Genomic DNA, 12,721 nt, shown 5'->3' with positions numbered 1-12,721 from the left:
GGTTTGGGTTGATTTTTTTTTAAAAGACGTGCTAGCTAGTAAATCTGCTACAGTGAAAAGTGATATTTGTATATTTGTTAAAATCACTTTTCACAGCAGATTTACTCTGCTCAGGCAAGCTGGGGGACAAATTAAGCCCTAGATGGGGAGGGAGGCGGGGAGAGCCAGGGGCCATGCGGGGTGGGGAGGTGGTGAGCCTGGGGCTAGAACCTGAAGCCCTGCGACTGGGGGACAGAGCCTGCTGCCACCCAGCCAGAGCCTGTCACCCACCACCCCAGGGCTGAAGCACGAGCCCTACAGCCCCCAGGAGTGTAGGGACTCACACTGGTCGCCTGCTCCTACAGTGTTAGTGGCTCCAGAAGGGAGCAAGAACCAGCCCCCTGCTGGTGGCCCTGGGGAGGGGCAGCTGCTTTGCCTCCCCGCCCCAATCACCACCAAGGAGGCTGTGGCCACAAGAAAACCCCATGGTGGCTCCATGTGGCCAAATTTGAGAAACGCTAGTCTAGATGGTTTTTAAAACATCCTTTTCTAGTGTAAACAGGGCCCAGATATCTGAAAATCATTTTTCTGATCCTGAAATAGTTGTGTTAACTCATCTGTATGGAGTGAGGTTGGCTGCTCCAGCAGTGAAGATTATCAGGTAAACTAAAAAGCTACATGCGGTGAGAAGCATATCACGGCAGAAGGACCCAGAGGTATGTGTAACACTGATCATGCCAGAGTTAGGACCTGCTACTTAAAACTGTTTCAAACTAGAGACCACAGAGACTTGGGGAAATTCAGGAGGAGGGTATGTTCTGTAGCAAGCCTCTGTGCTTTACAATTAAATCCTAGTGGCAAATTCCATTCTGTGTTAATAAAACGTTTTTGCTATACCAACTGATGGCAAAATCCATTTATTGAATGCTAATGAGTTAAGAGATTTGCTGCTCAGAGAAATAATTTCTCTTGAAACAATATCACTGGCACTGTAAGCAATTCCTGACCCTAATGTATTCATACTCATTCCAGGAAAAAGTAGAGTGATTTACAATAGGACATGCTAAACGAACAACAAATTGTAAACCTCTACGGCATTCTCAAAAATATGTATATATTATTCTTTTGGGGTGAAATTTATCCCTGTGCAGAGAAGCATCACATAAGCCCTTAAAATTGAGTTTAAATGGGATTTACACAGCCCTCTGCACAAGGATTTTACTTTTATGCCCTTTATTGCTGTCAAATTTGCAAATGCATCCAACAAACTGCACTTTTGTTTTCTGTGATACAAGGCAACCTGTGATGCCAAAAGTACCAGATATATCCTGACAGATTGTGGATTTAAACGGATCATCAACAGAACATGATGACAGCATGTAAGCTGCAGTGGAGAATCGGCAGCAAAGACATTAACAATAGGTCAGAGAAAAATTCTAACAACATTATTTATAAATAAGGACTCAGAGTTCTTTTCTTCTCCAAATCTGTTAATCCAATAGACTAGACAGGGGAGGCTCAGGACTCCTACTTTCAAATTAAAAGTAATATTGATAAATGACATTTGCAAAAACCTCCAAGAACAAATTCCAGGTAATATTAATCAATATATGTTTATTCTTCTGATCTCTGCCAAGACATTTCAACACCCCTAAATTAGTCCCACACTGAGGATAATTGATCCACATACTGACTCAAAATACTCTTTTTTTCTTTTTTTTTTTTTTTTGCAAAGATTGGGAGGGGAGGGGAATGCCAGAATTTAGCTCTGCATTTTCAACTTTGTGTTAACATTCAGGAAACTGTTAAGTGCTTTTAATATCAATCTGACACTTTATAGGAAATACAGAAGTCACTGAGAAGGAAAACAGATTCAAAATGATACAGGAAGCTGAATATATTCTAGGTTTCATTAGTGAGAAACATATCCCCTTAAAAACAACGGCAAGAAGTGAAACACAGCCCAAGATAGCATGCAAAAAAATGTATCTGTTACACTATGCAGGAAATACAACAACTGGAGGAATCTAAAAATGCTATTGTCCCTTTAAAAATTCAACACATCATTTATTGATGTTTGGTCAATCAGAACATTTAACTGGCTAAAACATTTAGTTTCTATATTTAGGCACAGAAGTATCCTTGGTAGTAGAACAGTCACAGATTCTTCTCACAGGTGAAGTGAGGTTGGGGGGATTCTTAAAGGTGTTGTAAAATCTGGCACTTTAACAACAATATGAGGAAGTAAGGTTAAAAACTTCAAGGTGTTTTCTAATAGAACATAATAAATATAAACAAACAGTTCTCTTTGAAAGCTCTCTCTCTCACACACACACACAATTGGAAGAAACACTAGGAAGACAAATCACCATGATCAAATAGCAGTGGCTCTTACCTGTTCGTAGTGGTAAATCTGAGGTAATGAAACCTGTATTATTAAATAATGCATTCACTCCCATGAACTGATCCATTGCAAACATCTGTATTGAACAGAGTTAATCATTATTAATACACAAAAATACTTCTACATATACAGTATCTTTCAACGAAGGATTTCAAAGCACTTTGCAAATATTAAGTAGGACTCCCAATATACCTCGGAGATAGGTACACATTCTTATTCATGTTTCACAGGTGGGATAAATCAAAGCTCAAAGAGTTTAAAGACTTGTCCACACTAACACTCCTTGATGATTCTTGTAATGGTGCAACTCCACCAGTGCTAGCTCCTGTGGACCTGGTAGTGTAGACAGGGCTCAGCATTTTGACCAGTGTAACCTGTAGCTCTGTAGCAAGCATGGAAAGGCGTTACTGAGCAGTGCAAACTGCCAGTGTGCATGTACCACAGGCCAAATATTCAAAAGCACTTCGAAGCTGAACTCTTGAAAATGTGGCCCCAATAGTGGCCACTGAGCACTTGAAAATCTAGCCCCAGATGACTTGCCCAAGGTCATACTCAGAGTCAATGACAGAGCTAAAAAGTTCCAACTTCCAATCCCCTTATCTAACCATCATCTAGCCACCATCTTCGTTTAAAACATACTCACAAGGGACACACCATGTTAAAATGACAGTACCAAACAAGCAGCTTCTGTGGGCTCAACTTAAAAAGTTCTCATTGAATACTAAAAAAATATAGAAAAGTCTTTTTGATCTACTGTAAGTAGCACCACATCTAAATTCATCACTTTTCAAATTGGACGATAAGCACAAAACAAAAAACCAAATTTGCTTCAGAAGGTATTTAATACGACAGAAGAGAGAATCTTCCTGGACTGGATGATGTGGTACTTGTTATTGGTCTAGCAATTAACACAGAAGCAGCAAGTCTTACTCTATTTTCATCACAATTAATTCACTAGTTTGGAGCAAATTGTTGGGTTGACTCTGCCAGTACAGGACCACAGGGACAGCTCACTGGCGGTGAATACACAGATCTCCCTTCAAAAGTCTACTGACTGCATCATGGTTCCAGGCTGCTCCCTCCGTACCCATAGGGGCAGCTTGCTGTGCAAACTCTGCTCTGAGCTCTAAGGACAGGGTTTGGGAATTTTCAACGGTCCTTCCCTGCTTTTCTTCTCTCCTTCCTCTCTCTCCTCTCCCCCGCAGCAGTGTCCAGACCCACTGACCTCAGCAGGGGAAAACACCGGAGTCAACTGCATTGTAATCAGTGACTGTTTCATCGTCCTTCTCAGCTGTGGTCAACAAGGAGTAGGGAGGGCCCTTCCCATGATAAGTAGGTGAAGGCTTTCACTGTCTTCTTAAAGGAAGGTGACTGCCCGTCAATGAAGACAGGGGACTTCAGTCACACTGGTTTCTCCAGGGGGTGTCTTTATGTACACAAATCAGCTCCCTGATTTTAGGATTAAACTCAATAGGTTTCATGAACTATGAGATCTCTTCTCCCCTTCCTATATGTACGTATATTCCTCACTGTCACTCATGATGGGTTACATGAGTATTTCAAGGGGAAAATAGACCTGAATAGTGAAACCCCGGACAACTGAACTCATTGAGTTTACTTTAATTGGACCAGGATTTCATGTTTCTTTTTTTATGTACTCTAAGAAAAGTTTGTCCTACTCTCAGTGTCACCAACTCTAGTGATTTTATTGCAAGTTTCACAATATTTGGTGTTATTCTTAAATCTCTGGAGTCAGGTGAATAGGTGAGACTCTGAGCTTTTATTTTAAAAAAGTATGTTTCTAGATCTCATGGCTCGGGAAAAAAGCACAAAAATGTAACCATGCACCTGATAGTTCCAAAACCAGAAGGCAAATAAAAACATCCAATGTAATTTTTTAATCTCATTATTTTTAAATCAATCTCCTGAGTTTTGAAAGTTTGGGACTGGCAATACTGTATTCTTGCCCTGGGCAAAGCCAGATCCAAATGTCAAACGTAATCCATTTAGCATGCATTTACATACATTAAGCCTTAGGAGATTAACATATTTTTTAATTGGAGCCTTTGAATCAAGCACAGTTTTCATCACTTGAATTAATTATATGGAAAGTGACCTAAAGTCATTTTGGATCAGTGAACAGTTTGGGAGTTCTGGAGTCCCACCAAAATGGCTGTGAATGAAGGAACACTGAGGTCAATATCATATCAACAAACCTCAGATAATTACATAACACAGCATTTTTATATATTATTTTAACTTCAGTCATGGCCATCATTGAATTAATTTCAGTGTAAGTTTGAATCGGGCAGCTAGGAAATAAAAACAAATGTAGGAAATTCTTCTAAAGCCACACTTACACCGTTCAGGCAATGTCAAAGGGTAGGCCCTACAGTGGGAGAAATTTACATTTTACTGATAAGGGCTTCTTATTGAGACAGGTTTATTCTGATATTTTTCTCGTTGATGATGTCAGACTACAGAAAGTTTAGATACTATGGGAATTGGCACCTGACAAATAGCTAAGATAGCCAGACAGCATAAACTCATATGCTTTTGACACACTGAGAGCATATAAACTGTGTGTTAATACTTACTTGATGATCAGATACTCCCATGATATATGCATCTTCTTCTGCCATTTTAAGAGCTGAAACGATGAAAGCACAAAGAGGATGATTGTTCACTGACCACCGCATTTTTTTCAGTATACAATAATAATAATATCTGTATCAAAATAACATTAGTCTGCTTTCAAATGAAAAGTCACATGCATTCACTGTTAAAGCTCTGACAACCCATCTCTGAACTATCCAACTGCAATAGCAACATCATCCACTGCCCAGATACCCTTAAAATTGCTCAGCACCTCCAAAGGGTGGGACTCAGAACAAAGACTGGGGTTTCCTGCTTTCAACTCCCATTGAATTGAAAATCCCAGACGAAGTATTAGGGTCAAAATTCATCTCCCCTTGTAATGTCATTAAAACCAGGAATAAATTTTTTTTTTTTTTACCCAGGGTGGATAAAAATCAATTTTTTTAATTTAAATTGAATTTTTTGAAAAAAATCAGAGTTTTTGATTGAGGTATTTAAATTATAAGTTTTTCTTTTTAAAAATAGACCTGTTTAAAATGAAATCTGAATTTAATATAAAATATGTTTAGACCCAAATTTATTATACTCTCTTAAAATATTAAAATGAAAAATAAATATGCTCTATTGTGTTTTTAATTAAATTCCAGTTATCATCATAATGCAACTTGATGCAAATCATGATGCAAAAAGTTAATTATCTAGTAAATAAGCAATAGCATTCACCATTTTCTAACATACTAAATATGTATAATTAATACGAATCTGAAAATATTAAGCTACATAATTGCTTAAATAAATGTATGCAGATATCGTGTACCCTCCTATATAGCAAAAAGATTAATGTAAAGGTTCTATTTAGTTGTGAATAGCCATGTTTTAATTGTTATATCAACCAATGAGAATGCATCTTTCGTTATCAAAATAACTGAAGCACAAATGGAAAAGCTGATTAAAATCACCAAGTTAAATCAAGGCTTTCTGCTTGATGATTTAAATCAATTTATCCTGGTTTTTACTCTGAATATTCTGAGCTTTGGCAGTTTAAGCAAAGCTATTAGCATATTTTAAGCAATAATAAACACACATTGTGCATCTAAAGAATCCATTTTCCAAAGATCTCAAAACTTTTTACAAACATTCATGAATTAAGTCTCACAGAAACCCTGCACAGTATAAATGAGGACCAAAGAAGGTACAATACAAATTTTCAAAAGTGTTGACTAATTTTGGATGCTTTTGATTCTGGATGCCCAATGTGAGACATCTGTGGCCTAACACACACTTCTGCTGAGTACCCACAACTGCAAGTGTAGCCAATAAGAGCTGCAGGTGCTCAGCACCTCTAATAGCTAACTTGCCAGATGTCTTAATGTGAGCGCTCCCAAAGAGAGGCACCCAAAATTGGTGGACACTTTGGAAATTTGGGCCTAAGTGATATTCCCAGGGCCATAGAGCAAGTCACTAGGAAATGAATCTCGGAATCTTGGCTCCTAGTTCTCTAGTCTAATTGTGACAAAAGACTGCTTTTTTTATTTTAACTTTGTTAAATGTAGTTAAATTTCCTTTATAATGTTAAAATATTAAAAAAAAACTTCTCAAGGAAATGAGTGAGTAGACAGTATAATGTAGCTAATGAAATGTATTAACTCTAAAAGAGTCATTTGACTGTAACATGCAAACATGTTGTAAATAAAGGACAATAACCTTACAAAGACAGACAGGAGTCAATGGCTCTCACCTTTCATCACAAATATTATTAACAATATTTTCCAGTGAGCTAAAAACCAATTATGAAAATCTATTGTCATGCAAAAATGTGGGAAATGATTAAGAATCTGTAAGGAAAACTGAGTCACCGAGTGACCTTTACATCACTAGGGAGGCAGGCATTGAAAAGAAAAACTGGAACATTCACATACTTTCTTTGGGCAGAAAGTAAACCTGGTGTGTTGACAGGGTCCAAAGGAGATGTGGCTCAGCCTTCCAGCACCATTGTAAAAGGGAGAGAAAATCAAAACGGGAAAAACAGAAACCTTCTTTGAGAAAACAGGAGTTCATGAAGGTAAAACTACATCTTAGCACAGCAAGTACAAACTTGCTTTTCCCCTAACTTAAACATTGGAGAGATTTTTTTAAAGTGGGAGTGTACCTAATGTCTAGTTGCAGTATTGGTCATACATCAAATAACTGGAAATGGAATTCAGCCAAACAATAAATTGTATTTGATCAATTATTACAGCAAGATGTTAGTAATCAAAGCACTGTCTGTCAACTATATAACCGTACAAAACTCAGAAAGATAAGCCTTGTCTTTTCTATTACGTTTTATAATTTGCTATTGACATTATAACCCTTTATGAAGAAAGCCTGGCAGACAGAGCATCTGTAGCCTCTCTGTATGCAACATTCTTTTGTGTAATAGACTTTATTTATTTATACCATTAATCATTCCAACAAATGTGTTCAAAATTAGTACAGCTACTTCAAACAATGAGGCATTCTAAGTAGGCTTTGTTTTGTTTTTTACAGTTCTGGATTATAGAGGAATATAACCCAGCTGACTAAATACTTACTAAAAATAAATATTTAGTTTTCCATGTAATGACTTCCTATTTAGATACAAAGTAGTGGAAAGTAGAAACTGGAAGAGCACAAAAGGCCAAATATTCAGGAAGCCACCAGAAATGCATCTGCACAATTACTTATTTCCCAAAGTGGGTAACCGTACATACAAATGCCAGATTCCACTCACAGAAGTGAAATGAAAATTGTTTCTGAAAGTCTAAAACCATTTTCCCCCATTTGGCCAAAGAATACTTAACTCAATCAAATTATGATTCCATGAGTCTTCTAAGCAAAGTGATGATCAAAATGTCCTTCAAGGCCAAGCAAAATAGAAATGATGTTGATAGGAAGAAGGAAACACTTTGAGGGGATGGCTAGAATGTGAACCTCTCTCTCTATCGATGGTGTTTGCTTGCCAATTGTCAAGGTAGTGTGTAGTCTCTGGGTCCTGTTGGATTCATCACTACTCCTAAACATGTACATAGAAAGAGTGGAAAGACATGTAATGCCTCCTTCCAAGTCTGGTTAACTAGGCAATTGAGCTCATTGCCGCTGGAGGATGATCGAGCTATGATGCACAAGCTCCATGCATTTATCACCTACAGATCTGATTCCACCATCATTCGCTACCTGGGGCTGACAAAGGCCACACATAAGCTCCAGCTGGTTCAACACACAGCAGCTTGTCTCTGTCACCAACAGAAGTTGGCCCAGTAAAAGAAATTATCTCACTCACCTATTCTCACAAGAGAACTTCATGCAGGAAATGTGGTTATTTCATATTCCTTTTTCTGATTTATGGTAATATGTATTTCATGTAGAATCCATATTTAGAACTTTTATCAGACATGACTCATAAACAAAAGCAGGGGCAATATAGTGTATTTTCCAAATAGCTACCATTTATTGTACTTTGCTATTAAAAATTAAAAGATGTCCTGAAATGATGCAATGGATAGCTTTATCATTAGAACTAATGAGTAGCTATTTGGATCCTGACATGATGCCAGGAAGACAAGTAATTTAAAAAAAATACAGATTTTGCTTAACAAGAACAAACTGCACAAGGACTACACTGTGGCTATATATACACAGATGCCATGCTCATAAGGAGGCATCATACAGAAGTTCTTTGGCACCAACTACACAGGTGCCTCTCACTCAAGCTCTTTTGTACTCAGTAGCAGTAAAACCCAACATGATCTCTCTCTCACACACACAGGCAGTGTGGTACATACACATGCTGACTTGGGCATGCAAACATTCTGCTTTATGTATGTAAATAGATTGGGTGCTTTTTCAGGGACTAGCTAAAAATTCACCCCCAAGAAGTCTAAAACAATCCCCTCCAAATGACTAATAGACTCTCAGTTTCAAACTAAAAGCATTTCATCCATCTTCAAAGCAAAGTAATGTTGAAAATGCCCTTAGAACATTTCCCCAGTATACAAGATTTTTGTTCTCTAAATAAATTCTAACCCATCTCTTAGGTTTTCTATATATTCAGGAAATTAGAGCAAAGCCAATAACATCACCAAAAATAGGAGACTTTGAGAATAACTCCTCCCCAATGAATTTTTACATTGCCCTCCTCACTGTAGTATCTGAGCACCTTCCACATGTATATTAAATGATGTGACTAACATCTGTCATGTGTGATTCATTCACTCTCTCAACTTCTCCCTAGAAAGAAAACTATATGTGCAGTATAGTGTTTTTGTTTAGGGAATTTGTCTGTAAATGTATATGCTGCTATGTTTTTATATTAGAGAAGCCTGGTCAGAGAACCGTGCCTTGCACTCAGTGTGGAAGATGGTGAAATTTGTAATGGTCCTCACTTCCTGTGGGACAGTTTCACAGTTTGGGACTGGCCCCTAAGAAAGCTCTATCTCCTGCACAGACAAGCCTTAACTTTTGTGGTAGAAAATTCCAATATGCCTGAGGGGGAGAGTTGTTAACCACAGTCCTCATCCTGGAACCTCAGATGATCTTTTGGGTATCCTGAGCCCAGGCCACTGAGTGCCTTTAGGATAAGGACTGAGACCTTAAACTTGACTCAATATTCTGTGGGAAGCCAATATAGAGAGCAGATGAATGAATGGGTTTGATGTGAAAGAGAGGTGTCTAGTGAAAGAGAAAGATGGCACAATTTAAACTCCTTCAATTTGGGGAAAATCATTTCTGGGTTATTCCCACATAGGGGATTGGAGTTCTGAACTCATGGAATTTTCCTCTGACTGCTCCCTGGGAGGATGGAGGAACAGCATTTACTCCCTTAGAGCATGGGCCGGAGGCCCCTGCTGCTGAGACCCATGCTGAATTTCTGTGTCTCTACTTTTCGTCCTTGTCTCCATAGCAGGTTGGCTACTGTAAGGTTTCATAGAAGCAGAGGGGAAAATGTTGCCCTTTAGTGTTATTTTTAGATGTAGGAAAAGGTGACTGGGGAAGAGGAAAGGGTTAGACACTTTCAGGGAAGTTCACAGGGAAAAGTCATTTACGGCTTTGTTGGTATTAAACAATAAAGTAACCAATATCTGTTTCTACAATGTACACTGAAGCTAACAGGACTGCATGGCTCTAACTGAGGGAAGAGTATGGAATATAATGTCAACTATTACTTGGTGTTAAGGCTTAGAACTAATGCTTGAGTACGAGCCAATAAGAATAACCAAAACCTGAGAAATGCGGCTGTAGCTCGTTCAGTATATTTTACATATCTCTCTGTATTTGATGACTATATGTGACAAGATGTAGCCTTTTAAAAAACAAAACAAGACATGCCTTTCCAGACAATGCCAGCAAGCGCTTTTACTATATTCCCAGCTACTGTTGCTGTCTCATTATTAGGTTTGGATTTTAAAAGGTGAGCAAAGACACTTCTATCCTCTACATTAGTAGCCATACTGGCATACACAATAGAAACTGACCAGGATTGGATTTTTAAAAAATATTCACCCTTTTGAGAACAAGCAGAACCTGATATTGACTTCTTAGTCTGGGAGGAACCAGACTTGATGATGATGCAGATGCTGGTTTACCAGTCATTTCAGAAAACATTTACAAAGGTCTTCTCAAGCAGCTACTGGGGCTTTTCAAAATTCCCTTCTATTTTTTTTAACTTCATGTTTACTTATTAGCTTTGGTCGCATGACACGGGTCTTGCTGGAAACATGTATATAGCAAATATGTATTAATGAATTGGGAAATCCAAACAGGAAGTAAAGACATGGAAAAAAAAAGTATGATCCAAAAGTTAAAGTTAAAACAAAACTAATTTTAGATTTATTCCCAGAGATCTACCTATTCATGTTTTGAAGCGTAAATTATGAGTAAGACTCATACTTCAATGGGTCCTGAAACCACAGAAAAAATCCCCAGACAACATATGCTTCTTTTATCCCACCCTGCAAGAAGGGATATGGTCGAAAGGTCTCTGCTTTTAGTCTATGCAGTTTGAGTACAAATGGTCTAAGTGTTCTTGAGAACTCAGTTTTGAAAGACCAAGGAAAAACAGTGCCAATAACACCCCTGTAACACCTTCTAGGGCTTTTACATCTAAAGCCTAGTCACGTGAAGAGTGATAGTTGGTGAAAACATTTTAAGCAGCTACTGATCTCTCTTCTCAAATTTTCTGTGCCACCTAAACTACATTAAAACAGTCAATTACAAGCTAACATGATGCTGACAGCCTCTTCAGAGAACATACATGCCAACCCTCCCTGTTTAGAAGGGTTTCTTGCTATTTTATTTTAGAAACTCCTAGGCCAAGATATTTAAATTCAGTCCAATAGATATGTCCTATTGAATTTAATAGAGATTAAACTAATAGGGATCTCTAGAAATTAAGTAAAATTCTATAAAGGTTACTCTGAAAATTTATGTAACTGAATAGAGAATGTCTCCTTCATATACACTTTGTAAAAGATAATATCTCTGCAACAGAATTATTCAGATGGTTTATTAAAAGTTCTATAAGAAGGATATCTACCTCTATTAAATCCCCCAAGACTTTTACAGAACAGCTTGTTTTTCTCTCCTGATATTGGTGTGTTTAAGAACACCCTCTTCTTTCAGAAAGGGGAATCTAGAAAGTAAATACAGCATAATGACAAACAACTCCCACCCTCAACTGGCTGGAAATCCTGAAAGAACAGCTCCTGCTGCAAGTTTTCTAGCCAGGGATGCTCACACATGTGTGTGTCAATTCTATTTTCTATTCAAATGTGTTTGTCCTTCCCTAGTATTTACATATAAAAAAGGTTTTCCAAATAAAAATGTGTAAACCAACAGCTGCTGTAGATAAACCATCATTACTAATCCTGTTAGCAGGTTTCTTTTGCTTACTCAAAATAAGGAAAAACAGGGAATGGGGAGCTGAACTGAAGTCATATTTCACTATTTCACAAGAGTGATACCGAAATATATATCATGTTGTACTACATCACAGCTATAAAATATGGCAGGCTTTCTGTTTGCTTATAGATGACTGTGGTTTTGGAGATATGCCCATTGGTGTTGCGGGCTTAGAAGTTCTAGTGGTGAATTCTGCAGATACAAATGATAATTGTTGTACTACATAATCCTCACACAATATTTCATCCTGTATCTCTTCCTCCTCCACTAGGACTTCCTCTTCACCCTATTTTCTGTAACCTCAGTATCATCCTTAGTCCTAATTTTTCTCTACTGATACATAATCCATGTCTGTATACAGTAAACTGTTTTATTTCAGTGTAGGAAACCTGGGTTCTATTCCCAGCTCTGCCTCTGGCAGATTGGGGGATCTTAAACAAGTCACTTCACTGCTCTGCGCCACAGTTTGCCCATCTGTGAAACAGGGATAATGATACCAACCTTCTTTGTAAAGTGCTTTAAGATCTACTGATAAGAAGCACATCATATTATTGTATGCACAAAGCCTTAGGCCTTCTAAACTCCTGGAGAGGATACTCATAGGGCAAGATAGGTCATCAACATAATGTACAACAGCTACACAGAGGAACCTGCTTTTTGTAGTTTTAACCATGTCTGGCCTTTAGCTCACTGTAAAACTTTTAGACTGTATCTACACAAGGCTTTTCGCTGAAAAAATTCCCTTTGCTAACATTGGTGCAGCTCCATGAGTGGGACCACCAGTGGAAACACTAGCGCAGGCAGAGCTCCAGGCAGTCGCTG

General features: G+C 38.0%; 1 protein-coding gene across 5 annotated transcripts in view; it reads right to left on the bottom strand.

Annotated features, from left to right (window-relative positions):
* The window catches only part of NFKB1 (nuclear factor kappa B subunit 1), a 94,260-nt gene that overhangs the window by 71,076 nt on the left and 10,463 nt on the right, over positions 1-12,721 (bottom strand). For all 5 annotated transcript variants that reach the window (XM_073340806.1, XM_073340805.1, XM_073340804.1 and 2 more), the window contains exons 2-3: positions 4,981-5,033; positions 2,375-2,459 (exon numbers count right to left, since the gene is read on the bottom strand). In XM_073340806.1, coding sequence (XP_073196907.1) covers positions 2,375-2,459; positions 4,981-5,025 — 130 coding nt within the window. In that variant the 5' untranslated portion in view covers positions 5,026-5,033. The remainder of the gene's footprint in view (positions 1-2,374; positions 2,460-4,980; positions 5,034-12,721) is intronic.

This window comes from Lepidochelys kempii, chromosome 4, assembly GCF_965140265.1.
Source record: "Lepidochelys kempii isolate rLepKem1 chromosome 4, rLepKem1.hap2, whole genome shotgun sequence".
NCBI classification, from domain to species: Eukaryota; Metazoa; Chordata; order Testudines; family Cheloniidae; genus Lepidochelys; species Lepidochelys kempii.
Note: the sequence above shows the minus strand (reverse complement) of the source record. Positions and strands in the feature narration are given on the sequence as shown.